Genomic DNA, 27763 nt, shown 5'->3' with positions numbered 1-27763 from the left:
TGTTGAAAAGAGAACTAACTTTGATATTCTCAAAACTTTCCTTCTGAGGAACAAAAGTCCTGAGAAAGAGAATTTTTTTGCAAAGCTTAGAGTCAGTTTCTCTTCCTGGCTGTAACAAATTTTAGCATAGCTTGGATATTGGTGGTTATTGAAGCCAATTGAGAAACAGAAAATTGTTTATCAAATTGAATCATATTTGTAGTGTCTGAGTTACATTGAAAGCGCCCCATTTAACAAGGAAGTTCGCTAAAAATTTGAAATTTGTTTGACAGTTACCTGAAGTCGTCCCTGACCATTATTAAGGAGCCGATCTTGCTATTTATTAACAAAAACTCAACAAAAATTTGTTATACAGCAAAGCTGAGCAATTAGTTGGCAACACTAATTGAGCAACAAGTAATGCAACGGTAAGCTACAGTATAGCGGATAATACAGTTCACAAAAGTTAACTGCAAAACACAATATCCGGAAAACACAGATTTGAGACCGCTGAAACGAACTGGGCGTTGTAAAGTTTTCTTTGACTTTGATAGGAGAGCAGCCGTTACATTGATCTTGCATTGTATAGATCAGACAGCAATATCTCACTTACTTTGTTTTTACGGAAACTATTGATCACAAAACGGCTATAATCTTTGTATATTTACTATTAGTATGTAACTGTACATCAAATATTTATTCTTCATCCCAGTAGTATGTTAGCAATTGGTTTTGCTTCTTTCTCCATTTTTATCCAGCCTATAATGCTCTGTTTCCACTTGTTGAAGGCGTGTCTTCATCTTCCCAGCCATCGCACAGATAGGGGTAGTCACCGCATATGTTGTTCCTCATGAACCAGGGAAAAGTCAATCGCTGCCTCAGTTCGGCGCCTGAAAAATGTCTCATTTCCCAAGAAAATTGCTGCCGCGATCTTTCATTGAGCACGCGCCCCCATCAATAGATTCTAATTACTTATATGTAACTCGATATCTCGTGATCAAGAGAATTGAATTCACATCAATGTTTAACAAGTGTTTTACTTGAAAACAAAACTAAAATTTTATACTATTTTATTATTAATATTATGAGTGATCTAAATCTAAAAAAGAAAGAAGAAATTGTATCCAGCAGTAAGTTTGTTGAAACTCCTGTGGTTGTATAGCTATCGTAATGTTCGGCTACATTATAAACAGAAAACTCTAACTGTTGTAAAAAAGCACATAAAATGTGTAGTTTCAAACTAAACATACCAAATTTACGATACAGAGCATATCCACAATTTCTGAAGTTTTGAATGCAAACATTTCTGATGTTTAAAGCCCAGCATACTAAATCTAGGAAGCTGAACATACCGACGATTTCTTACGTTTTAAGCGAACTTGCCTGAGCTAAGTATCCAAACATACTGACCGCTCTCTGACATCCGACGCCAAATAAACCAAAAATTTCTTACGTTTGAAGACAAACATATCGTACAAACTGATCATACTGGCAAAATTTATCGTGGAAAATCACATATACTAATCATTTCTTATACCGATTTTTTCGCTCTTCGTGAGTCCGGTTTTAATGTGCAATTTACTATAATATGTTTGATGCACTAATTAGTACAATCGTTTGATGCACTAACTAGAACAAGGCGGCTCGGTAATGTGCAATGGCACATAAGGTTCCGACCCCGCCCATCCACAATTTTGTGGATGGGCGACCAAATGAGGAACAGATAGAAAAACCCAAAAATTATTTTTTGCGAATCCCAAAAAAGCCCAAGTCTTTTTCAAAAAATTCCGTATGAACGATAAGATAACCTCCAAAACAAATAACTCAGTGGAGTAAAAATTGATGCATTAGATTGCTGTAATATGTCAATATTAAGAGAGCGAGTCAAAACGAACAGCAAAATCAAACAACAACAACAACAAACATTAATTATATCAAAAAATTTATGTCCCTCTTAAAAACTAATTTTAATAACAAAGTCAACATACCGTCAGATAAACCTGAAACTAAACAAAAATAACTTAAAAATCACCACAAAACATATGCGACCAGTCCATAGAAAGGTTGGGTAATAGTTATACAAAAAAGAACAAAAACAGAAAAGTAAAAAAAATTAACTTTTTTTTTTGAAACAATTAACTTCAAAGTAATAAATACCATTAGGAATAAATTAATATTACCACAAATTTGCGATTACCACTGCTTCTATAGAAGGGCATTAGGACCTGACCTTATTCATTTTTTAGAGCGGCTAAAAAGAACAACAAAGAACAAACAAAATTTAAATTGAAACTTGCCAGAAAACGCTGTCAAAACCGTCAAGCCAAATTTTGGCACTCAAAATATATTTGATTGCGCCTTCTTCAAACAGTTATAATGTAGTACGTGGCCATTCATTAGTGAGACTAGGTAACAAGTAGACAAAAAAGCGGAGTGCTAAAGTATGTAATACTTTTAATTTTTTTTTCGAAACAAAATTACATTCAATGTCATGAAAGGCATTAATTACAAAAAGAACTATTTAAATATCGTCGTTTTTTCATGAAAAAGAAACCCTCGAGACCTGTAATTATCCTGAATATTTCTTGCATCTACAAAAAGAACGTCAAATATGACAAAAATCAAATTAATTTAATTTTTTTTTGTGAAAAAGCGGTGTCGAAGCCAGTAAGGTCATAACAAAATCTTTAAAAAAAAGATTTTTGGACACTAATCCCTTTTATTCCCTTGACACCCATAATGTCATATTTGACCTGTAATCAACTAACGAGATTAGGTAACAAAAAGAAACATAAAAAGAACAAAATTGCGAAGTTAAAAAATTATTTTTTAATTTTGGAAAACGATGGGTTTGAAAGTCATAAAAGCCATCAGCTATCTGCTAATATCAGAATATCGGTTTTTCTATTCTTCCATGAAAAGCCAATGAAAGCTATCACTAAACAGGAAATTTCATACGACCGAAACGACAAAGTATAAATGACAGTTAAGACAAAATTAAAAAATTCAATTGATTTCTTCAAGAAAGAGGCGTCGAGGCCATTAAAACGATGATTTATATCTTTCAAGATTTTAATATGTTCAATTGTGTTTTAATTTGAATGCTAATAAGGTGACATGAGAACTGTCAATAATGTGATAATGTGACAAAATTAGAAAACATGAAAAACTGGCAAATATCAAAACAAACAAAAATCTAAAATCTTGTAGTATCAAAGCCAGAAAACAATAATTTCAGGCTTAAAACTGCAACCGAGAATAAATGTTAACTCAGTAGAAAGAAGAAGCAGTCTTTTTTTGCTGACACTAAGCTGGAAGTTGAACAAATTAAGAAAAAAATAGAGGAAAAGTTAATTAAGCCATTATTTATTGAAAAGTCAATTATTTTTAAAAAAAAACCACCATAAACTTTCAATTAAAAAACTAAATGAATTAGCCTGGAGCTGTTTCGCAAGCGAATTGGTTGGACCTATCACTCCTGAGCTTTGATTTGATATGTTCTGTTCTTTATTATTAAAAAAAAGTCTTTTTTTAAAAAAAAAAAGACCGACTGATTACAACCCGATTTTTTTTTGGATTGTAACAGTCCAAGAATGGCCCAAACTACCCCTGTTAATACTTATTGTCCGTTAAGAACAATTGATTTTTCAAATGTTGTAGATATAGATAATTTCTGAGTTGAAACTCAAAATAAATTTTGCATTTTTGATAATCAACGAGTAAAGTTAGCAAAAAACGGCAAAGTTTTAACTACAAGGCACTCTCTGCGGACTCTGAAGTAGAAATAGCCCCCCTCTGAGTCTACAAAGATTGTATGAGTGTTGTTTGGGGGTGTACTGTAGGCAAATTTAATCAAAGTGGACTAAAGTAGCTTATTTCGTGCTGTTGTTGATGAAAAAGGCTAAATTTTGAAATGTTTATCCAGATTTTTTGACCAAAAAATTAAATCAAAACAATCAAAAATGCTTGTTCGTCTTCAAAAATGAAATCAACGACACTATTCTTAAAAATTATAACAAATTTTAGCAAAATTGACGAAAATTTAGGCAAAAATTCCGGAAAATGTGAATAAAAACAACGTGAATTCACTCTTCTTTTCTCAGAAGTTTAAGCCTCGATAACTCCCTGTAGAAAACCAAAATTAAAAAAATCTTTTTATTTCCATATTCTACGCTGAACGAGCTTTCTAATGATACCAGTCTCAACTCTCTACGATGAATATATCGAGCGGCGAAAATTCACTGAACAAAAAAAAAAAAAACCCAGTTGAGTATATAGTTCCTCCCCCCTCAAGAGGGTCGGAACAATAATCATTCCTTTGCTTCCGAGTGACGCTTCGTCGAACTAAAGAGGTAAAATGAAACAAACTGTTCATTTTCCACATAGGGGTGCGAACCCATATTGATAAATTAAACTGAATTCCTGTTGCTTAAACAAAAATTCAAGCATCAATAAGGTTTACAACAGCTGCCACGCTTTTATTTGCCTTATGGGCATAATTATTAACTAATTTTATAGTTATCATCAATTTATTTGGCGGTAAATATTTCGTTTCTAATCATTCGTTAAAAACGTTTATTCTGTGCAATTTTAAAACCACAATTTCACAGAAATGAAAAAAATCATTTGCAACGAAATTGATTGGTCGGCGAGTTCGCATACCAATTGATATAACTTGTCAAACTGAAAATCATCCTGGTATAAAATATCAACAGTTCCAGGATACCACGTTCTTGATAAAGCACCGCCCTGTTCTTGATATGCAGCCATTTGTAAGCGCGAGCCCTCAATATGAAATGTCCATGGATAAAAAACAAACCTTTTTTTCAATTGTTGTTTCTTCTGGACCGAAAATTGAGATAAGGCACGCAAGTTTAGGTTAATAAGGAAATTTGGCAAAATTTATTGCAATTAATGGCAAAACATTGGTTCAGAAGGGTAAAAAAGGTCATACAATAGAGTTGGTATCTGTAGTTTAAAAAAAGAGAATAAGTAAGTTTCATTTCCTATTAGCATCTAACTTTGACATACTTTTGCGAAAATTACAAAGAAATTGACTAAAAATTATCGTTGTAATGTGAAATGCCCCCACAAATATAAAACACATTTACTCTTCGAAAAAAAAACAAAATCGAAAAAAAACCGAAATCTTCGATTGCAACTCACAACTTTCTCCCATGAACATATCTTGCGGCAAAAACAGACTGAACAAAAAACCACCCAGATCAGCATATAGTTCCTGTCATTTTGAGTCGAGGTCGGAACATTTTTTGGCAACTTTGAATAAACTACCTTTGTTCGGATAATTTTGATTTTGAACGTAGGCTATCGGGGCATGTTCAAACTGGTTGTTTTTGTGCTCTTTTTCAGATGGACATAAACGGGTTTCAAACTGAACAAAATGTCCGTCTGTTTATCCTTTTATACGTATGAGAACTTCGTTATGCTTTGTTTTCAATTGCAGAGAGTGTCATTGGTTTGAAGCATTAGAAACCCTGGTTGCGGCTGGAATTAGAGGAGCAAAAAAATCGTACTTAAGTGTCTTGATATACTTATTTTCTTCAGATCTTATAAAGATTCCGTGCGTGTGAAGAAATTAGCTGCTTAGCTGCCACTGTTAAACATGAGTGACTAACTTCTAAACAATAGTCGAAAACTTTATATTGTTTTAACTAGTCGAATTCTTCGCCAGTCAATTACTTCTCATTCAGCTAATAAAAAATTCTAGATAAACCTAAACCCCAATTAGAAGAATCGTTCTCAAAAAATATCATAAGTTTTGAAAACTCTATCATAACTTTTATATATATCATACAGAAAAATATTTGCGAGTATTAACCGATTAAAAAAACTGAGAAAACCTCATTTGTAAAAAATATTCTCAGTTTGTGGTGCCAGACGGAAATTGTTATGTTCCGAACGTCTCCAACATAAAGATGTTATGTTCAGGCTTTCGTGCGCTGACAAGACTTTTATGTTTTTGTTTTCAGATTTTCAAACGTTTACCATACTTTCGTGCGTTTCATCTTCAAACTTTCGTGAGTTCGAAGCCAGACAAACTCCAATAACTACACATAACTTATATACTTCTAATTAGCATTCTTTATTCATATCGTACAGACGTTTTTGAAGTCATTAACTTATTAGAAGAGTTTTGAAAGTTTTGAATTCGCAATCGAAATTTTGCTGTTGATTTTGAACTTTCAGCTGTCAGCCTTGAAGGCTGCCATTTGAGTGGGTACGCTGGAGTACGAGTGCTATAGCTTTTCTTATAGATAATAGTTTTTGTAACAAGGCTGAGTACCCAGTCGCGCGTTCGTCTTCAGTGAGGACATAATCGATTCCGTCTTGGATCTCAAACTGGATTACCTTTGAAAAATGGAACGTGTGTTTGGTTTCCCACAGGAGGCATGCCAAAATTTGTTGTCAACCCTCGACCCCCTACCACTTTGAGCTTCCCTCTTCCAAAGCCCACCTGGCTAATCATGTTGATGCAAGCTTTACTGTACCAACGCACCTGAAATGTATGTACATACACATACATATATAAACATAATGCACAAATATTAATTATATACATACATACATACACACACACACACACATATATATATATATATATATATATATATATATATATATACATATATATATATATATATATATATATATATATATATATATATATATATATCTATATATGTGTATATATATATATATATATATATATATATATATATATATATATATATATCAACTTTTTCTTTAGGAAAATTCCAGTTTGTATGCATAATATAGTCAAACAACAAATTGGCGGTAAAATCATCATATATTATTTATGTTGTTTGGCTCAAGTCAAAACTCTGTGATACCGAAATAATGATCTAATTCTTTTCCAATGTTCAACATGCCTCTTAGCCTCTTGCATTTTAGAATTAAAATTCAATGGAAGCGTTTCTCAGCTTCATTTTTCAATGAGCTAAGAAAGTCGTATAAATTAGAGCAATGAATACCTTTTTAGATTGAAAATTTTGGCATGTATAGCTAGCTGATGTTGCTAGAACAAACCGCAAATATGATGTTTGACTATATTATGCATACAAACTGGAATTTTCCTACAGAAAAAATTGATAATTTTTACATTGTAAACCAAACATAGATGACGCCAACACGACCGATCAAGCGTTTTCTTGCATATAAACATTCCAAAAAAAATTTCCGGTTTTTTCATCTTCTCGACTTAAGCTGAAAAGAGGCAATGCCTGACTAATTCAATCCTTCAGCCCAAATATTTTTCCCAGATAGCCTTTAACGTTATAGGCAAGCACGGTTTTATACACGGCTACCAAGAAACACTCGGCGTGTTTCCTTTCAAAATAGATTTTCAGATGTTTGTAGAGGGTAGCTGCTTCTTGAGCTCCTCTTTCCACTTATGATTGTTTTCAATAATTGACATTTCTGGTCCTTTATTTACCATAGTTTTCTATATGATTTCCAAAATCCTCTGAACGCTCCTGTTTCACTTTCAGCAGACATTTAATGTGAGCTAGAGTCCAGGTATATTTATCAGGTTTTGGTTCTTTAATTGGTCTGGTTTTTTAGATTTGATCCTTTAATGGTCAATTGTATGGTTCTATCACTTTGATGGATTTGGAACTCGATATTATTTGGTTGATATAAGCTCGACTGAATTATATAATATATCTATTACAAGTATAATGTTAATTGTTTGTAGTATAAAAACTATACGTACCTCAATCGACGTTGTAATGTAGATCATGGTTATTCATGAAAACAGCGAACATAACAAAAAGCGAACACGTGCTTTTTATACTCAATTTGTCCCCATATATTCGTTTTGTTATGTGTGAATTAATGATCCCTGATCTCTGAATGATGTAGTTTTTCATAAGGAAACGCTACTAAAATTTGGATGTCTTGAGAACTTCTAAATAAACATAATCGCTGGGAATAATAAAGTGCGGTCCTTTGGTGTAACTTTGTGCTTGTCGTCACTGTTGTCAATAGTCAATTGTAGTTATAAAAATTGATTGCAAAATTTGTATCTGCGTTCCCATTAGCCAATACATTATGATTCCACAGCAATTTTAAGCAAAGTAATCAACCCTGTGTCGAAAAAAAAGTTGATTTCCTTCTGCGCCACATCATAGCGTTGATGGAATCACAGACGAGAAAGACAAAGAAGACAAGGAATGACAAACCTTGTTGTCAAGAGTTGGCCAAAACAAAAGAACGTACAGCTCGTGATTGAGCAAGAGAGAGAGAAGCTTTGTGTGCGTGGTTGCAAGACCTCATTTGTAGCTCAGAAGCTTGTGTAGTTGTATGCAGAACTTCTTCTGTTTAGTCAAGAGCTAGTGGATCTGTTATGTGAAACTATTAAGGAGTGCGGAGAGGTTCCAACCGTGTGCCAGAGATGTTGAGGAACGAGGATTGGTTAGTTTAGCCGGGAACAAATCAATCTCAAAATCTTTTCCCTTCTAAATGTGATTCCTGTGCTTCTTTAAGACGCAAGTTGGGTCAAAAAGCATATAAATTGTTGGTAAAACATTTCCAAAAAGAGTTCAGGTTAAGATTCGTTCCTCGAAAAGTGTTGGTGTCCTCATCGTGCATAATCGCGGCAAATAAACCCTGGCTCAATGTGAACGCCTTGTATTTGATTTTGTCAGATATTATAGGACTCGAACACAAAACCAATTTCCAGATTAAGTAAACTGTCTAAACCTCTTGAGCTTAGTGTTTTTAAACTTTTCCTCGCAGTACCAAAAAATTCAGCAAGTGCTAATCAAGTGCTATGGAAGATGTTTTGACACACACACACCGTCACGACACTTAAGCGCTCTGATAAACAATTGGTAACAGGCAACTGATTCAAGACGGCAGGCTGTAGAATTGAAAAAAGTTCTGCTGTAAATAAGTACAAAATTTTGTTTTCGATCCCAACCTTTTGTACAAAAAAAGAGTTAACTTGACCAAAACAAGATTTTGGAAACACAAAAAGAGTAAAGAGTAACAGAATGGGTCAGTGAAAACAATAAAGGGTCAGTCTTTGGTAGGCGGTCAATCTTTTCCAGTGTCAAAAAAATTTCAAGACTAACGACTAGTTTTGAGTCCTAGTCATACCAGACAGAAAAAATTATTTAAAAGGACAATCCTGAAAAATCAGCTCAATTAAAGAAAGGGAAATAGTATTTAATGGGCGTTAGGATAATTTCTCCTATTAGCTGGACAATTTGACGCTTGTTTGCACTTGCTATAATTTGGCAATATTCTTATTGGAGAAATCATTTTCTATTTTATATGCCAGTTGTTAGAACTAATGCTTTGATGATGCAACGCGAGCCAGCCAAAAAAGGACAGGGAGAACTGGAAAATATGAAAAGCGGCCTTATGTGATGAGTTAGTACAGGTTTTATACAAAAGTCAGTTTTCTTCCTAAGACAACATGAGGGTGATGGCACTAGAGCTTGCGATGTACGGGTCAACGCTTCCAAATTTTTGAGAGACTTCAATTTCAATTCCAGAATTGACGAGGAACACAAAAAAATCCTAAAAGGAGAGTATAGCAACTTAAATAACTCCTGCAGATAACATGCAATACGATTTAAAACTCGTAAATGAAAAGGTCAGTGAATATGTGTAAGGTTCAATAATTCTGAAATTCCTCCTAAAGAAATACAAAAATTTAACAAAGCTCTTTAAGTATAGCAAAAACAAGAAATTTCTTCTAGAAATTAAACGAGACCCGATAATGAAAAGTTACAAATGAAACAGAGCGTTTTCTTCAACAAAAAAATAACTATCAAAAAAGGGGAATATATTGCAGAAAACTGTAGGCTATAGAAAACAGTTCAGGAACAATCCAAAGCTTTTTCGTTGAAGTTTCAATGGTATTGTGAGCAACGATTGATGGCTAAATTTTGTAGAAAGCAAAAAACCTTTTGACAAAGATCTTCATTCAAGGCAGAAGAACAACTCAGAGAGACTCATTAATAAAGTCGATGAGCAGAATTTTGAACAAGAATATTTTTCCTTCTTTTAAGTTATAGAAAGCAACCTCTCATATAAGCTTTATCTCCACTCATGGGTTAGAAGTCAAGCGATAACAGATCCGAGACTATTCATAGACATAGAATGTGAGTACTCTAGTGTTATCAATAATTCAATCAGCAGTACATCTTTATTAGCGGAAGAGGCAGGTTGAAATCAGATCTCATAATTGTAACGGAGTAAAAAAAGGCTATTTTATGCATGGCTTTTGCCCGAGAAGACATTGATTTTAGCGTCACTGTCAAAACACATGGCAACAGCCAACGAGTTTTTTTAAATGCCTTCAAAAACTTGAATTCAAAAAACGACAATTTTTTCCTTTTGAGAAAGAAAAATTTTTTAATCTGTAAATAGATTGACTATGGAGGAACATCAGAGCACTATTTCTTAGTTGGTGGAGATCAGATCCTCTTAACCTTAGTTTGTGGCATAAGTGCTTGGGCCATTTTTTTGCTGAGCACCTTTACAAAATGAAAAATTGCACAGGAGGAAAAGAAAGTGAGAACAATTTAACGGACTGTGGCAAATGTCAGATAAGAAAATTAAATATACTTCCAGTATTGAAAGACTCAAGAACAAGAGCCAGCGATATCCCTAAAACTGTACGCGCAGAAATATTAGGGCCCATCCACCCGGATTTGGTCGATGGCTACAGGTTTGCAATAGGGATCGTGTATAAAGGATTCAATGGGTGATTAAATTGTATATTAAACGACATAAAAAAACTATATAAACAAAAAAGTGAGGGGCGAGGATACTCAGCACCGTAAAACACACAAAATAAACGGAAAAGAAAGCCATCGGGCAACAGCAAGACAGCTTTTAGAGCAGTGACGACTAAGCACTCAAAATCTTGAGCCAGACAAAAAAATCTTTTCCTTCGCTTCAACCACTAAGGGGCCACCTTTTAGGAATAAGAACAATATAAAACCTAATTTAGAGTCTATAAGACTTTAAGTTGTTCAAATGTTGCTCATTTTGAAAAAACCTTTTGAAGAAAAATTGAGGAAATATTTAGGAAATTTTCAGAAAGAATGTTTTCGGAATTTTCAGATAAGAGTTACACTTAAGTACTAGCTTTTTCAAAAGGCAACGTTATCATTAAGATTGTAATTTTCAGAATATAACCTTTGTATAACCTTTGACAAATAAAATGTTGGCTAAAAACCGGAAAATCAAAGAACTGTTAGTAAATAAACACCAGTCCGATGGAGATGCAGTATTATATAGTGTAGCATTTAATGAGAAAACTCTGAATAAGGAACAACTACCCAATAGTACTGATAGACATCAAAAGGATTAAACCCATTGGTAGCCATTGGCCTTTATTGCTTGCTTTTAGTTCTAGTGGGGAGATATCCACACATGAATTAGATTGTGTTGCGAATGGAGTAAACGAAGTATTGTGTCGGGATTACAGCAAAACATACCCACCAACAACACGCCTCTAAACTTTCAGAGTATTAATGAGTTATGCAGTATTTAAAGACGCCGACATGAAACAAATGGATATCAAAACAACAAAACTAAACCCAGACATTGACCAATAAAAAGTTTACGCCAAAGCCTAAATGATTGCGTAAAAAATAAATTTATCAAGCACGTCTAAAAAAGCAGTTTCGGAGATCTTAATTGGTTCCTATGTAAAAATCTAGCGAACGAAAAAAGAAATCATGTCAATTCAAAAAACTTGTGTGGAAACCTTTCCAGCGAAAAACAACATGAGCGAGTCAAAAACACTAGAAACACCATTCAGGTTTAGCCTGAAATTGTCACAAGTCTATACACGAGGATTAGGTAGCATTGAATATAGAGAATAACAATCAGGTGAAACTAGGGGTATAATGGGATGATTCAACTATCTGGCATTAACAAGTAGATCAGTTATAAACCAATCGGCTAGTTTCTTGAGTTCTTTTGTTCAAAACTCTGAAAATCGACATTTAAATGCGGCAAAAGATGTTTAATTTAAAGATGTTGAAAACCAGGGAAAATGATTCTTTGGGCAAAAAAAATAAAACAGGCGAGTAAAAAACTGCTACATAAAGTAAACCTCATACGGGAAATAATTATGGAAATTCAGTGACCCTTAACTGTCTTTGTAAACAACCAAACATGTATGGCTCATAGTAGATTTTCCGTGAACCACGGAAAAACGAAGTGCATTGTACTAAAAATGCTATTCCTCCTGTATTTAGCTGAAAGTACGCGTTAAGAGGTTAACTACTTGCCTACCTATCGCTCACCGGCAGTCATTTTTCTAAAAAAATTATTAGGAAGGAGCAATGTATCACTTTTTTGTGATGTGTTTGTCAGAAAAGCTCTTAACACAAAAGGAGGATTATTGAAAGTATAATGAAATTGTTTGTAGTATGAAAAATTTTACGTACCTCAATCCAGGTGCTGATTAACATCTTGGTTATTTATTGATTGAGTGATATGTCAAGAAGATAACTTGTGCTATTTATGCCAACTTTGTCCCCAACTATTCAATGTGCTGCCTGTAAATTAAACATACTTAATTTCTGAAAGATGTAATTTATCGTAGAAAAAAGCTAACAAATGGTTGAATGTCATGAGATCTCAATAAAGTTTTAAACAAAGGTGATCAAAAGGAACAAAATGTTCGGTACTCTGGGGTGAAAAAGCGGTGCTTCATTTTGTGCTTATCTCACTGTTATCAACAATTAAGACTAATGAAATCATTAGATTACAAGACTTTTCTCTTCATTCCCATTTGAAAATTTTTTGAACAAAATGTTGTTTCAAAATTGAATTCTGGGGATTTCTTTAATCAAAATTGGCCAATCAATAAATTTCACTTTTAAACAACTGAGTGGCGCCATTAGAATAGTCGCTCAAAAAGAAATTTAAATTTTTTCAAATTTTTAATTATTAAGTTTTTCGGATTGTCGTTCTCGGCTAAAGTTGTGTTATAATCTGGCTTTGGAAATTCTGAAATCTTGTTTATTTCGTTAAAAAGTCGATTACTGCTTAATTACGTTAATTAAGAGTTTTTGTAAATTGTTTTGATCCTTTTTCCATCTTCCAAACAAAGTGATCCATAACTTAAAAATTTTTCTCAAACTTGACTACTTTGTTTTTCGTAATTGTTTCTCGTTGGTTTACATTTTTACCATTTGTACAAAAAATTAAAAAAGTTTTAATCAAATCTACTTCCCGTAAAGATAAATGGCAACTGAGTCAAAATAGAAATGCAAATAAGTTTTTTTCTTGTTCCTATAAAATCTAAGCATACGCAGACTAAACTCGCATAGTAATTTTATCAATCGTGTCATGCTCAAGTACAGAAGAACAACATGACTAATAATCAAAGCTACAAATATAGCAATGCGTCTTAACAAACAGCAAAACAATAAAGAAGCAAAAAATGCGGGAACTATACGCCGTGGTGTTTTTTTAGATCAATTTCGGTTGACCAACTTGCTTATAAGATCGATTTGACAATAGTAAATTCACGAATTTTGGTTTCAGCGGTAAATTAGCATGGAAACATATGGGCTAAAGTTAGAAATCAAATCATGCAAAAGTCAAATTAAGAAACTTGCGAAATATTGAAGCTTGAGCTTCAACACTCCGCGAGGAGAGGAGGGCGCGCTTTAAAATAAGGGCTAAACCTGAATACTCTGGTACTAATTTAAAACTAATATAAAACATATTGAGTTTGTGACTTGTAATCTCTTTCGAAGTTGTTGATCTTCTCTTTGCATTGTAAGCTGCATTGTATGATAGGCAATCTTGTGAGCTGCTGGTTACTTGATTTGGAATGGACCGGTTTGATCTATTTGGCTTCCGATGTTGTTATGAGTTGCAATTCGCTATCTCGCGGTGGCTTGACATCTAAAAGCTAATTGGAATTTTTGACAAAATTCACCAATGTTGACCAACTTGCTTATAAGATCGATTTGACAATAGTAAATTCACAAACTTTGGTTTCAGCGGTAAATTAGCATGGAAACATATGGGCTAAAGTTAGAAATCAAATCATGCAAAAGTCAAATTAAGAAACTTGCGAAATATTGAAGCTTGAGCTTCAACAATACATTTCACGAATGAATGACTTTTTTGGAAAACAGCTTGGTTGATATTTTTTTGATGTTTAGGCTTTTGTGAGAACTTTCAACTCTATAAAGTACCATGCTAAAAAATTTGAATAGTTTTTAAAACAAAAACTTTCAATTACGTTTTCATCTCAATAAATTTTGCGCTTATTTATCATACGCTTTTGTCTCTTGAGTTACAATGGCAAGAAGCCCCGACGTCTGATTTAAAGATATTTAAATAATTTAATTTTTATTTATGCGTAACAATTTTTAGAATTTATTTTCTTACAATTATTACATACCTTTTTCGGAACAGTTTCACAGTTGTTAGGCAACAAACAATTTTACAACCGCAAAATTGTGATTTCTAGGCACTGAAATGGCTAAATTTACCAAATTTTTAATACTGCAGAGTTTTACACGTTAAAAGCATTCTTGATAAATTCTCATAAATTCTTGATAATTCACAAGACAAGCATTTTGGTTCATTTTTTTAAAAGAAAACCTACCTTGACGTACACAAGATCCCTCCCCCTGAGCTCATTGTAGTTAGAGATTTTGTTGAAGTATTCGACGGGGTCCAAACCCAATTTCTGCCCGTACTCTACGTACATTCCAACTTGATGAGAACAACATCCACCTGGACAAAAAATAACATTTAAAGAACACATCAAATGAATTTCAGCAAGTTACAGGAGATCAGTTATCATATCAATAAGGGGGGTGTAAATTTAATTTGCTGTCTTAGCGTTGCGTATTTCAAAAGTTTTGAGGTTATTAGTTTGACCATTAACGATTTGGTCATGTTGTCAAATAATTTTTTTAAGAAAAGTTATAATCTCGTATGATAGTAATTTTATTAAAAAAAGTTATTGATCACTTTCTTCAGAGTTCAAAACTTGCCCTCTTTTGTAGAAAATTTGTTTTCATGAATTTTTCTCAACATTCTACATTTAGAAAAACCAGAAAAAAGACGAAAAGTAGATATCACCTATAAAATCTCTCAATATAATGAATAATGTGTAAAAAATTTTCCACACTTAATGTATGGAAAATAATTTTCTACAAAAGAAGGTATGAACAGTGTGGACTTTCAATACAAAATTTTCATGTAACAGTACCTAAAAACCATAATAACTCAGCTGAAATATTATCTAACTTCGCCTTGTTGCGCTTAACTTGATTTTAAACAAACATCCCCGAAAAATTTCTGAAAAGTTAAATAGCATTTTGAGTCAACTTTTTTAAACTTAACATTGGCTATGCCGTTCCCAACTTTATCATTAAGAAAAACGTTAACTGTTCAAATTAAATGGTTTAACTTACCAAAAAAACTTATATCCATTGTTGAATTTCTTTTATTCGAAACTTACTGCGAGTGTTTTTTTCAAAGGCGGAGACTATAGTAGCATGACATATTTCATTCCATATTTGATGTTGAAAAAATACAACTATTTTTTTTTCAGAAGAACACTTAACAATCCAATAGATTGCAATTAAACAATCTGGAACTTTCTTTTTTCCTTTGAGGGTTTTTCTACAATAGAAAGAAGCTTAATTCTTCAGCATTTTTGAGAATCCAACCAATTTTGTATTTTTTTAATCCTGGAAACAGCCACATTCAAAATTTTAAAGTTCAGCATATCTCATTGTTTCGTAGTTTTTCTATTAACAGCAGCAATCAAATTTTTGTTCTCTTTCACTATTAAACGGCTCTCAAAGTCCAAGAAAGCACTGAGCATTGATTTGTTTAACATATCACTCTTTTAGAGGTAAAAAAATTTTTTTAGAAGTTCTTCAGTTTTGTGGCTTACTTATCTCCCTATGGCTAATAGGGCAAGCACTTTTTTTTGCTTCATGCTTTTTTCCACGGACATTTTTTTGAGCTTTGAAATAATTTGTGAAAGAAATTGACTGAAATTAGATTGATTGCAGTGGAGTGAAGTCGAGAAGATGCGGAAGTAATTGAACCACTTTCACCACGACTTTCGGGGTTTTTTCCCTATGTGCCCCCCCCCCCAGTTTAGTGAGTGCATATTATTTTTGCATAATGAGTGGGTGCACATATTTATAGATAATGATTTACTACGTAATGACATGTGCTCTTTAACTGGGGGGGGGGGTCGCATAACGTACTGGGGATCACATACGAGAAAAATCTTAATTTTGTTTATACTAGCACTTCAGCATAGCTGGACCATAATAAAAAGTTCCATCATGGTTTAAACAAGCCCAGGTCAACCTTGGCTTGCACAGCATTTTGGCTGCTACCATAAACCATTTTCTGTAAAGGAAAAAGAAAAAACATATTAAGATCAATCTAGAACATCTAGAAAAAACTTCTGTTAAAGATTTTTGACTTTTTGCTGTTGATCAAGGGAAAATTAAGATCTATTAGAAAGATGCCCTGATGTCAGTTTTTCTGATATTCACTTCTCGTATACAAAATGTTTGTGACTAGCACTCAAAACAAACAAAATTAGATGAGAAAGACAAATTCATCTCGACAACGATAGTTCTGCTTCAATTCGTTTCGGCTCCCAAACATAAGTGAAGATGTCGAGATAAATCGTTGTTCATTGGATAACTGAATATGTAAATATGTTTAGTACAACTAAAAACGATTGCATTGCTTTTTCAAACATAAATAATTAAATGTCATTCAGTCACTATTAATAATAAACAGCATTGTCCTCAAGTGTATTCAAAATTTTGCAACTTTTTAATCAATTTTTGAACAGTTCCTTTCATGCGTTATGCTGAATTAATCATTAAATTTGCAAAAATTAAACCCCAAAATGGTAATTGTTTCACGCCAATTTTTGCCTCATTTTAATTAAAAAGAGGCAAAAAATCCTCATTATATTTTTTCAAAAAATTGTTGTCGTGAAAATGGCTTGACAAGGAACAATCTTTACGCAAGCAAAAATATTATTAATTTCAATAGTTTAAAAATTTAATTACCCCTGGTTTTGGTGGATAAAACTCACAGACAGATTGATTTCACAGACAGATTGATTTCACCGATTTCCGATTTTGTTAACAATGACTGAGCAGGCTGCATTTTTAACAAATTTAAAAAAGTTTGCAATACTATTATAAGTTTCAAACTCAATTCGAAATCATTTTTCTTGGCTTATTTGGAGCTCTGTCAACCAAAATTGTACCAATTTTACGGATGACTTACTGCAGAAAAAACTCTGCAACTGCTTTATACAACTTTCAGGAACAAATTTTCAGAAACGACAATTAATTATAATATGCGGCAATTATGTGATACAAGGGGTAATTTAAAGACCAAAATCCAAACTTTTTCTCCAAACTAGGGCTATACATTCAATCTAAAAAAAAATTCCGGCGCTCAACAAAATCTGCTAATCAAATTTGATGCAATAGTTTATATCAATTTTTGATTTGAAAAAATCTAATCGAGACAGAAAAACAGCTTGAACAAAACTAATTTCAAAACAAGGATTTGTAGAAAATTTGGATTTTTTTCAGATGTCTATCCATGTAATACCAAAACAGAAACCGAAACTTAGATGAGCAATTCTTTATGATTAAATTATGCTTAGTGTTGGAAGAATTGTAATGCAAACTGTCTTCACTTTTAATTTTTTGCAAACAGTTGAGGAGCGAAATTTACCGTTGGCCATGTCCTGATCTCGGAGAGAGAACCAATTGATTGACCCAAAGCTGTGCCTCACTATCGCTTCGAACAATTCTTTGTCATTCTGCTCTGGCTCGCGGTCTTTTTGTTTCCTGCTCATTCGGTAGCCATCACAGCAAAAATAGCGGCTAGAACGTCCAACATTTTTTGGTTGTTAAAATTTGGATATTTTTAAGTTAAAATGAACGGTTTGCTAACTGTGTACGGAAAGAGTTAATTGTATAAGTATGTCTTTTTTAAATTTCCTTAAGGCAATGTCTCATAATTGCTAATGATAGTTGCCAACCAGTAGAATTGCTAATACCTCAAATGAGCGTTTCGAAGTTAAGAAGTGATATTATTTCAGGAAATGTATTTCACACAGATATCTTTGTCCTAAGGAGGAGCAAGTTATCTGTGCGAAAAATTGAAGAACAGAACAATTAAGCATATGCAAAGCAAGCAACCCTTCTTTCAAAAAAGATTTCTGAAATGATGGAATGAACTTCCGCTTCAAGTAAGAAGAGTAAAATCTCAAATCAAACTTTTAGAAATGTTAAAACAGCATTTGCTTCAGCAGTTTACAATGATCGAAAGAAGCACAAGTTACTTCAAAAGTTATTTTTATGCCCAGCAGAAAAGAAAACGCATACTTTTGATGTAAAATCTTGTAATGGAGCTTAAAGTGAAAATATGATACATGAGTACATCAAACTTTTATGAAAATAATTTATTTCTCAAAACGGAAAGGGAATAAATTAGTGATCTCTAGTTGTTGTAAAAAAATTGCCTTCGAATTTTTTCCATAACAATGCAAGACACTTATAGCAACTAAAAAATTAAAGGGTTCCTCGCTCTTCTTATGAATCGCTTAATTGACTTCATTCAATCCTCTGTGTTGTTGGGCTTATACCTCACTTTTAAACCCACTGCTTTTGCGGTAAGCCAAGCATCAGTATTTTTTGTTCTTCACTTAATCTTCACAGTGAAAAAGCCATCTTTTTAAATGATTTCGTGCTCAAGAACAAAGGAACTGGGTGATTTTTTGGTAAATATTTTGTATGCTTTGGTTTTTAGTTCATTTTTGCCTATTTGAAAATTGGCGCAGATAAGTTTCGGTTCTTCCCGAAAGAAAGGGAATTGTATGATTTCACCATTAGTTTTGAAATTTTGTCGTCAATAATGAGTGATTTTATGTCTTAGGCGAATTATTCTACCAGCAGTACCTCACCAGATCGGCTTTTCATTTTTTCATTCTTTAACACACAGTGTAAGTGGTTTGGGTCTGTGTTTGATAAATGCTTCCGATACTTACGCCATTGTTACCAATCGAATGTTGAAAACTTTTTCATTTCTGATGAATAACAGTTTTCACTTCTTCAGCATGTGTTATAACGACTGATGCGTTATATTCCATTCATCTCAAACAAACATTGGGTTCACATTTGCTGGTAATTTATTATAGTCAACCATACTGGTCTAAACACTCTGTCAATTCTCCTGAATTTCTCTATTTGTGGAGTGCTCTTGTTACTGCAAGGTATTAAAATCCGCTCACGAGTTTGCACTGTGAAACACAAGTTGTCAGCGACACATTAGTTGAGTCCGAACAAAAACAACACGTCTTTACTTGACAATTTTGACTATTTCTTCTTCTAACCTGATTGGAACGACTAAAATTTGCTTTTCACAAAGTTGCGTTGAAAAATTTGCCATGTTTGCCACTATACATTCTCTGTTGACGAATATCAAGTGAACTTAGCATTTATTTAATTTGATACATGTATGCACACTGAATGTCAGAAGACTACGTGCAAACAAAAAATTGAAATTTCTTTATCAGTGTTTTGAGCTACCTTCTATCGATGCTTGAGTCAACTGACAGAGGAATTTGTTCCCTATTTCGGAAACTCAGCTCTATAACTAGTATCCATTTTGTTGTGCCAATGTTGTCGCTCACTAGTCCAAAATTCGTTCAAAAGTGGTCTGAACTAAACACTGACCTGACCAAAAACCCCGTGAGATCAAAACTAACGAAATCAGTGAAAGGACCGTCTTGTGAGCTACCGAAGTTCCCACTCTTTGCTGTCACTTCTCCAGCCTTAACCAAGATCGTTACAAACAGTTAACACCTACACGTTACCTACACGTTGTCCACAACTTGAATGGCGCTCCTTATCGGCCTCAATCTCGACTTTTTCTATATCGGAGACTGACTTAAGGTCTTCCAGTGCACCTCACTGTTGGCAGAAATTTCATGCATATTTGTCTAAAAAGCTTTGAAGAAATTTATTCCAGGCCAAGTGAAACAGAGCAGGGCTGCAATGACCTCCATGATTCCAATTTTTTGAAGGTTTATGCCGCAAGAGCCCCAATTCTCTCTATGCCTCAATTCTCTCTAATAGAGACCTTTTTTCCCGGTCTTCCGGATTTTGTTTAGCAAGATTGTCATTGTTTTATACGCACTTCATGGATTCAAATCCATGTATGGATAGAAGTGATTGTAACTGACCGAAGACTTCGGTGACTGGATACTTCTGGGGTATCTACCAATTTGATGAAGCACTCCTGCTGGAAGTTTTTTTATGCATACATATTTCTGCAATTCGATATGTTTCTCCACTATCGAGTACCACTTAACCGGGGGCGTAAAATGCATAAATTAGAGAGATGGAGAGATCTGAATACTAGAAACCGGCATCGTATTTTAAAATAGTATGCTAGTTCTGGCAGAATAGAATTCTCAAGCAATATCCACCCTGTTCAACACCTTTCATTTGAAGAATTGTAGTCTCCATATGAGCTCTTAAGGCCCAGATGTCCGTTGGAAAAAACTTAATAACCTATATCCAATAGATCTACAATGTAGCAGACAGGGTCCTGATAGTAGGCTTGTCCTATATTCACACACATTTTACTTTGATACGGCATTGAAAACACTTCGCAGTTGGCGGGATTATTTGGGTTTACCACTAGATGGCTCGATGAATACCTCTCTTTCAGGCAGATTTTTTTCAATATCTGATACGTCAAGTATCCGAATTACTACATTTTTAGCATCTTTAAGTGTCGATTTGTTAAGAATAACATCTCAGAGATAGGTGCCTTAAGAACCTTTAAATTGACCCTGTTATCAGCTTGATGTGGGATCACTTCAGAGCATTTCGACCGTAAATTTTGCACTGCTTACTTGCAAGTTTGTCGTACTCTTATTTTCTTTTGTGCATTAGGTTCGCTCTCTGACTAACTAACTAGTTTGAATTTTGAGGCAAGGGCTTCCATATCCGACCACGTGTGGATATTATCGTCCATTTACTTATCTTCTGTGTCGGCAAAATGAGAAGAATTCTGTCATGTTTTGCCCTCGTGTGTTCTATGAAAAGCATCATATTTCCACTGGAAAAACTCAGCGGGCATTCCGTTCCAATATTGTTTTCCAATAAGCGTTGTAGTTCGAAATCATCTTAAACATGAATGATGCAAAACTTCGTCATGTCAATGCTTTTTGGTGGAGAACATCAGAGTTGTTGTAAATACTTTTTGAGTAATTTTAATGTAGCCTGTTTATTTTGGGAGGAAATTTCCGTGTTTTCAGATCCCTCGGTCCATATATGTCAGCTAATTTGAGTGTAGCGTCAGAGCTGCGAGCTGTTAGAATAATTGAGGAAATTATTAGTAGAGGAAAAACACTGGTGCTCCACTATTGATAAAAACACATGTGTTCAGCTTAATGCAACCACTCTGCATTGAGACAGTAACTGTCTGGAAAAATTCGCAACTTCTTTTTTTGGTTTTTTGCTCACTTACGTCGAGTTCGGATTTCTGCTTGTCTGTTTGGTTTTCTGACTGTAGAAATTGGTTTTGACTCTTCGTATATTCATCTATACGGCAAGCATTTTTGTGGCTTTACATTTTTTGACTGTATTTCCTTTGCCCAGGCGATCCCAATATAAGCGTCGATTTCTCAATGCTGCCTACCGATCAATCACACATATGTTTCTGAATAAAACACAGCTCCAAAAACTTTCAACTCTAACAGCTTTGGACAGTCATCATTTTAGGCTGGATTCTTTTCTTTCAAATTTGACCGTTCCATCAATGTTTCGTGATCCGATTTTTTCCGAGAACCACTTCTCTATTCATGGTTCTCATTTATTCCTCCTTTTCTTCTCCTTTGAACGCTGAAATTGCTTTGTGCCATTTTTGCTAGTCTTCATAGAATCATCATTTCTCATAGCGGGTTGGAGGTACCCGGGCCGAGGTGTCCACCCCTAATACACCGTTATTAAGCGAGATTAGGGTGTAAAGCGTTTTCCACTCTTAAATAGCAGGGAAAAGAGTGTAAGAGTGTAATTTTAAGAAAAATACACTCTTTTTACACTCTTTACACTCTTCATTCCACTCTTTTTACACTCTTAAAAATTACACTCTTTTGTTCAATTTTTAGTGGGTAAAAGAGTGAAAAGTGTAATTTTGAAGTGATTACACTCTTAGAAATACACCGCAATTTTTAAGAAATTACACTCTTAGAAATACACTACAATTACACTGTTTTGTCCACTTATTTCCTTCTTTTCAACGGGTGTAGATCTTATCCAGGCTCCGCACAAGGAAAAAAATTACAGAAATTTGTGCTGCATTAATAAAAATTTGATCTACGTCTTCAACACAGAATGAAGAGGAGGAGGATACAGATGACAATGAAGCTTTTTTTGTTAGTTTTTTTGGTTTAGCTTGTTTTTGTTCTTCTTTCTGCAGTAGAAGAGACTTTTGCAGGTTAATGGCATGTATGATTCATCGCATAATGAGATTCAAATGCACCTTTTCAACGCCGCCGGTTGCAATCTGTTTGTTTCAATGTCCTTGTTACCACTGAATAAAACAAATTTATTCCACTCTTTTTCCACCGTTAAATCTTAAAGTTACACCATTAAAATTACACTTTAGTATGCAATTCCACCCTTAATAAAGGGGGGCACTAACGGTGTAAAAATATTATTTTTACACTCTTTACACTCTTTTCCCCGTTATTTTTGGGCAAAATCCTCGGCCCGGGTAATTATTCTAGCGCGGAAAAACTTTTGCATTTGGGCGCAATTCTCTTTCATTTTTTAATTCTTCGAGACAAACACAAAGTTCATTTTTGTTAAATATTCAGACTCTTTATACGCTTTGTTGTCTGCGCAGTGTTTCGAGTTAGAAATCGATGATCTGATTTGAGCAAACATTTGCGCATTAAATTCGCACCGACTTTTGTGTAGAAATTCTGCAGAATACACCATTCTTTGTATAACTGATTTTGCTTTTCAGGCAACAGCGTTTTCAACTGGGTATTTTCAGTCGGCTGCATAACGTGAACTTAGGGTAGCATCAAACATGCTTGACCACTCTAGCCATTCAGGACGGTTATCTTTGAAAGATGTCAATTTTATCACGGCACTGGAATGCTACTCCTGTACTTTGCTCATCAGATCTCTGGGATCTCTGCACCTCCATATCTGGTTCCTTTAAAATAAATTTGAACTCTAGTTTCTTCAACCGAAGACTGGTTAAAAGTTCTTTTTTAAAACAGCAAGCCGCTCAGTTTCCTCGGTGTTTCAGTCTTTCTCTTTGCTCCGATTCCCTTTTTAAATTGAAATGCGGGTACTTTCTTCTAAGGGTTGGAAACGTTTCCAACCAGGTCTGTTTTTTTTTCAGTACAGCAGACTGCATTTTTTCATTAGGCATATTAGCTTTTTTTGTGGACGTATTGTAACAAATTGCTCCAATTCTGTTCTATTTGATGGCTGCTAACAGCACCATTTGCTTGTAAGATTGCGATATAAATTTTAAGATTATGAATTTCGCTTATAAATTTTATGAATTTTGCTTAACTTTTCGATTCTTTTGATAAAGTTGTTTCAATTTTGCTCGGCCGTTCTTTGTTCTCTATAATATTGTAGCCTTCTAGCAAATTTACTGGCAATTGCACGGCAATTGGATCAAAAAGGCGACTCTTATTAGTGACACGGAATTCATTACCCCGCTCAGTTCGCTTTAGCGCTTTCATGTCATTTTGAAACTTCAACTGATATTTCATTTGTGCAGTTAACAGTAGTATTAGCTTTATTGGAAACTAATTTTTACCGTACTTGATTCACAATAAGTCCTAATGACCAAGCGTTCAGAAATCAAAATAACAAATCAAAAAGCAAATTTTTAAGTCCAAACAATCGACTCAGAAAACAAAACAAGAGTTCAATATGTTTTCAAGATATTTCTTCATTTTTCAGTCATTTGCAACTTTATTCGCCCAGACTAATTGAGCAGCCAAATTGCCCGGCCTTATTGAATTTTTTAATGAATTTCTAATTTCGTTTCAGTGGCTGGGTTCTCGTCTTCAAATAGATTTTAATATCGATATGAAATTGGACTATGCTTCTTCAAAGCCAGTGGGAGAATCTGTTTCGTACATAATTATTCTCATTCTTTATTTCTCAGAGGACAGGATTGCGAAATTTTAATTATGTACTCTTTTTGAACAAGCAAAGATACGTTAAATTGCAAAATCAGTAAGATGATTTACAGACACGTTGCCCATTAACATAATGTTAAACTATCTAGAAGTTGCTTTTTCATGCACACCGTGCGTCATCTTAAGGAACAAAATGCAAAAATCAACTGAACTTGTTAAGCATTTTAAGTTCTGTTGATACTGTTAGTCACGTGGTTTCACATTTCAAAACCGCAATTTTGATTGTTTTAAGACCTAAAATTCAACTAGAATGGTTTTCCAAGGAGTGGTCTTTTCAGTGTAAACTTTAGAAATGTCCATGGAGAAATGTTAACCACATGAAACTTTTCTCGAATATTCTATATCAACAACAGAAATTGCGGCTAGCTAATCATAAAAAGTCTGATGCAAAACTGAGAATAACTTTGTAAATTGCGCAATCATGGTATTATGGATTTGATGATCGTGTGGTAGTTCGGGCTTGTTTTTCTATTCAAGTATGTTATTCACCTACCACAAAATTAGTAACTAATTGTGTAGACAAATTATTTGCAAATTTGTTGGGTTTTCATGGATTATATCATTTTGCCCTTGCTTGCATTTGCTATTTTTGCAAGCTCGGCTCCAACAATGAAAAAGTATTGGAGGATACACATTTTTCTTAACTAGTTTCTGCATAAACTTCGTCCGAAAAAACATGCAAAGCAGAAAGGTTATGTTTCAGCTTATGAATGATTGTTTTTTTTGCCAGATCATATAGTTTTTGATTGTCAGTACGATGATTGTACGGCGATTTGAAATGGGTTTCAAACAAATCAATTAGTATTTTTATTAGGTCGTGGCAGCCAGGGAAGAAAAATGCCCAATATCAACAAAACCGAAGAGAACAGACGCTCCTTACAAAAATAACAACGAAATCGACAAAATTGATGATAATCAGCCTTTCTCACATAATTTACTGATGAAACCGACAACAAGTCAATAAATCACAGCTTCTTAAATCGATTTTGTCTTAATGCAAGTACATGATCACAATTAATTGTATGGTGTTAGTATTGCGTTCAGTTCATTTAAAATTTTGTGCAAACGTGAAATTTGTTGGGTACTTTGCTCAATAACTCTTGCGCACATTTTTTATCTGATTAAATTTTTTTCTGCTAAAAACTTCTTTTCCTGCCTAGGTAACAATTTTAAAAGAGAAAAACCGTTATTTGTTTCTTCACTAATTGACTTTACCCTCGAATCGTTGTTTGACTTTTTGAAAAAACAATTTGAACTGCTTTTTATCCAAAGTGTTAGTTTTCTCTAGGGAAGATTGATATCTTTATCAGTGAAAATTTTCACCCGATACCAACTCTGATGCCGTTTATTAGCAACACTATTAACATTCGGAGTAAGTAAGGACTGAACATTGTGAAAAAAAAATAAAGAGAGTCTGAGTTTATTCAGGTCTTTATATCCAGTTGTCGTGTCAAAAAGAAGAAGTGCCAAATGTGCATGCAGGCTCTGCAGAATGCGAACCAATCTGGTTGCCTGATGAATTTTCAGCACTTTTTATGAGCCCATGTAGCCGGCGCACAATATGTTTTAATTTTTTTGTAAGAACAAATGTTATAATTTGCCATGCTGGCCGCGGCCATAATTCAGTGGCCCAAGGGACATCACATGGTTATATCAAAACCAAACTTGGGATTAGAACACATCTCAAGGTGATGTTTTCTGGTTGGAATTGATTTTGAGGTAATTTTCGAATCGTATCTTAAAATATGAAATATATGGTGAGCAAACTATTCAGCCAATCAGAAACAAAAATTATAGTTCCCAAAATTTGATTGGCTAATCTGAAAAATCTATATTGTGATTCGTTTGACAGCATCACTAGCGCCGATTTACTCTGAATCACTGGCCTCAAGACAAATCTTGGAATTCAAAAAAATTATTTTTTTTTAAATTGTGGACATGCACTTCTTCTAAAGATTTAAATTTTTTTGTCAATGCTATTATCAAAAACGTTCTGATTTATGGGTATTTCCCATTATACCCCCACCCCCCCCCCCCCCCCGACCCCAGTTTGGTGTTCATATAACCTATAAACCCTCCCCCCATCATGGTAATTATACCGTAACGGGGGGCTATAATTTTGTTGGGGGGGCTATAAAGGGGAAGAACTTGATTTATTGTGTTAAGTACACGGGAACTTGGTAGGATAGATTTAACTTTACCTGTATCTCAGACATTTCCTGCCCACGTTATCGAGGTCGAAGGGTACAATGAAATCCAACGATTCTCTATCGTCCCCGGCTGACGCAACCAACACTTCTAAAATGGATCTGGGTCAAAATTTCAAGCTCAAAATTGTGGAAAATTGAGGCTTTGCAATGGGGGACTTTTTGCAGCTCAAAACTCATAAATTGTGGATCTTTTCCGCTGGTGCACCCCCCCACAAGCTTAGTGGGTTTATTAAACAAATGGTATCAACTTTCTAATAGAAGCGGCTAATGTTTAAACAATGTTTTAGAAAACCTAGTTATGGATGGTGATTTCTTTCTAAAAAATGCCGACTACCAAAGGTTGCAGTTTTTCTCCTGTAAGCGTCATTATTTGTATTTCCTCGGAACCAATTAAAATAATCATTTTCTTCGTTGATTTTTCATCTGTGATGCTGCGTCAATAAAAACTTGCGCTTACAGCTTTCCTAATGAGTTATAATGAAATTCGAAAAAAATGAAAATCGAAAATAAAAATGAAATATGATCCTGACAAGCAAGTCAAAATATTGAGAGTAATCGCTGTTCAACTGTTCAAAGAAAAAATGCAAAACTAAAACTGTTTTTTAAAATCAGAATAAATAAACTCTATTGAAGAGATCAGCAAAAATAGAAAAAATACTCTCAATGGCTTAAAATAGTATTAAAAAATTAAAAATATTGAGTACAATTTGATTAAAAAAAATTGAAGAGAAACTGTGAAAGTCCGAGATTTTTGTGCTACCAACCAGATTGTGGGTTTTTTAACGTAGAGAGATACAATTTAAGTTATAAGAAGCAGAAACAGAGCGAACAATTTTTTAAAAAAAAAACGGCACCTCAAAATAGACAAAAATAATAATAATAATAATAATAATAATTATTATTATTATTATTATTATTATTAGAAAAAATCGGAAAAGTATGTAAGATAAGCGGTGAAAAGTTAGTTTTTTCACCGCAAATTTCCTACATAATTTTGCGGTGAAATGCAGTGAATGCGGTGAAATTATGTAAGTTCGCCGCTAGAGTGAGCAATGATCTTACAAAAATTCACCAAAATTCACCGCCAAAATATGTAATTTCACCGCTTATTAAACAAAATTGGATAAAAAAACTTCGAAAAGTGAGCAATAAGTTAGGCTAATTACTTACCGAAGTTTGTAAGCTGGAAGCAGAACAAAATGAAATATGGTGAACTCCAGAACAATAATGTCATCATGATTCTTTGCTGTAGATTTATGACAAATAAACATAAAATGGT

The 27763-nt window shown here is 34.0% G+C and overlaps 1 protein-coding gene across 1 annotated transcript; it reads right to left on the bottom strand.

Moving 5' to 3' along the window:
* Nucleotides 1–628: 628 nt before the first annotated feature.
* LOC142348709 (uncharacterized) lies at nt 629–27763 on the bottom strand. The gene is made up of 6 exons (XM_075400164.1): nt 27655–27763; nt 26476–26572; nt 17758–17909; nt 14621–14751; nt 6349–6496; nt 629–869 (listed from the first exon to the last, which is right to left on the bottom strand). Exons 1-6 carry the CDS (start codon nt 27719–27721, stop codon nt 739–741), a joined length of 726 nt encoding a protein of 241 aa, XP_075256279.1. The 5' UTR covers nt 27722–27763; the 3' UTR covers nt 629–738.

Source organism: Convolutriloba macropyga, chromosome 10, assembly GCF_964194025.1.
Source record: "Convolutriloba macropyga chromosome 10, txConMacr16.3, whole genome shotgun sequence".
In the NCBI taxonomy this organism is placed as follows: domain Eukaryota; kingdom Metazoa; phylum Xenacoelomorpha; order Acoela; family Convolutidae; genus Convolutriloba; species Convolutriloba macropyga.
This window is presented reverse-complemented; position numbering and strand designations above follow the sequence as displayed.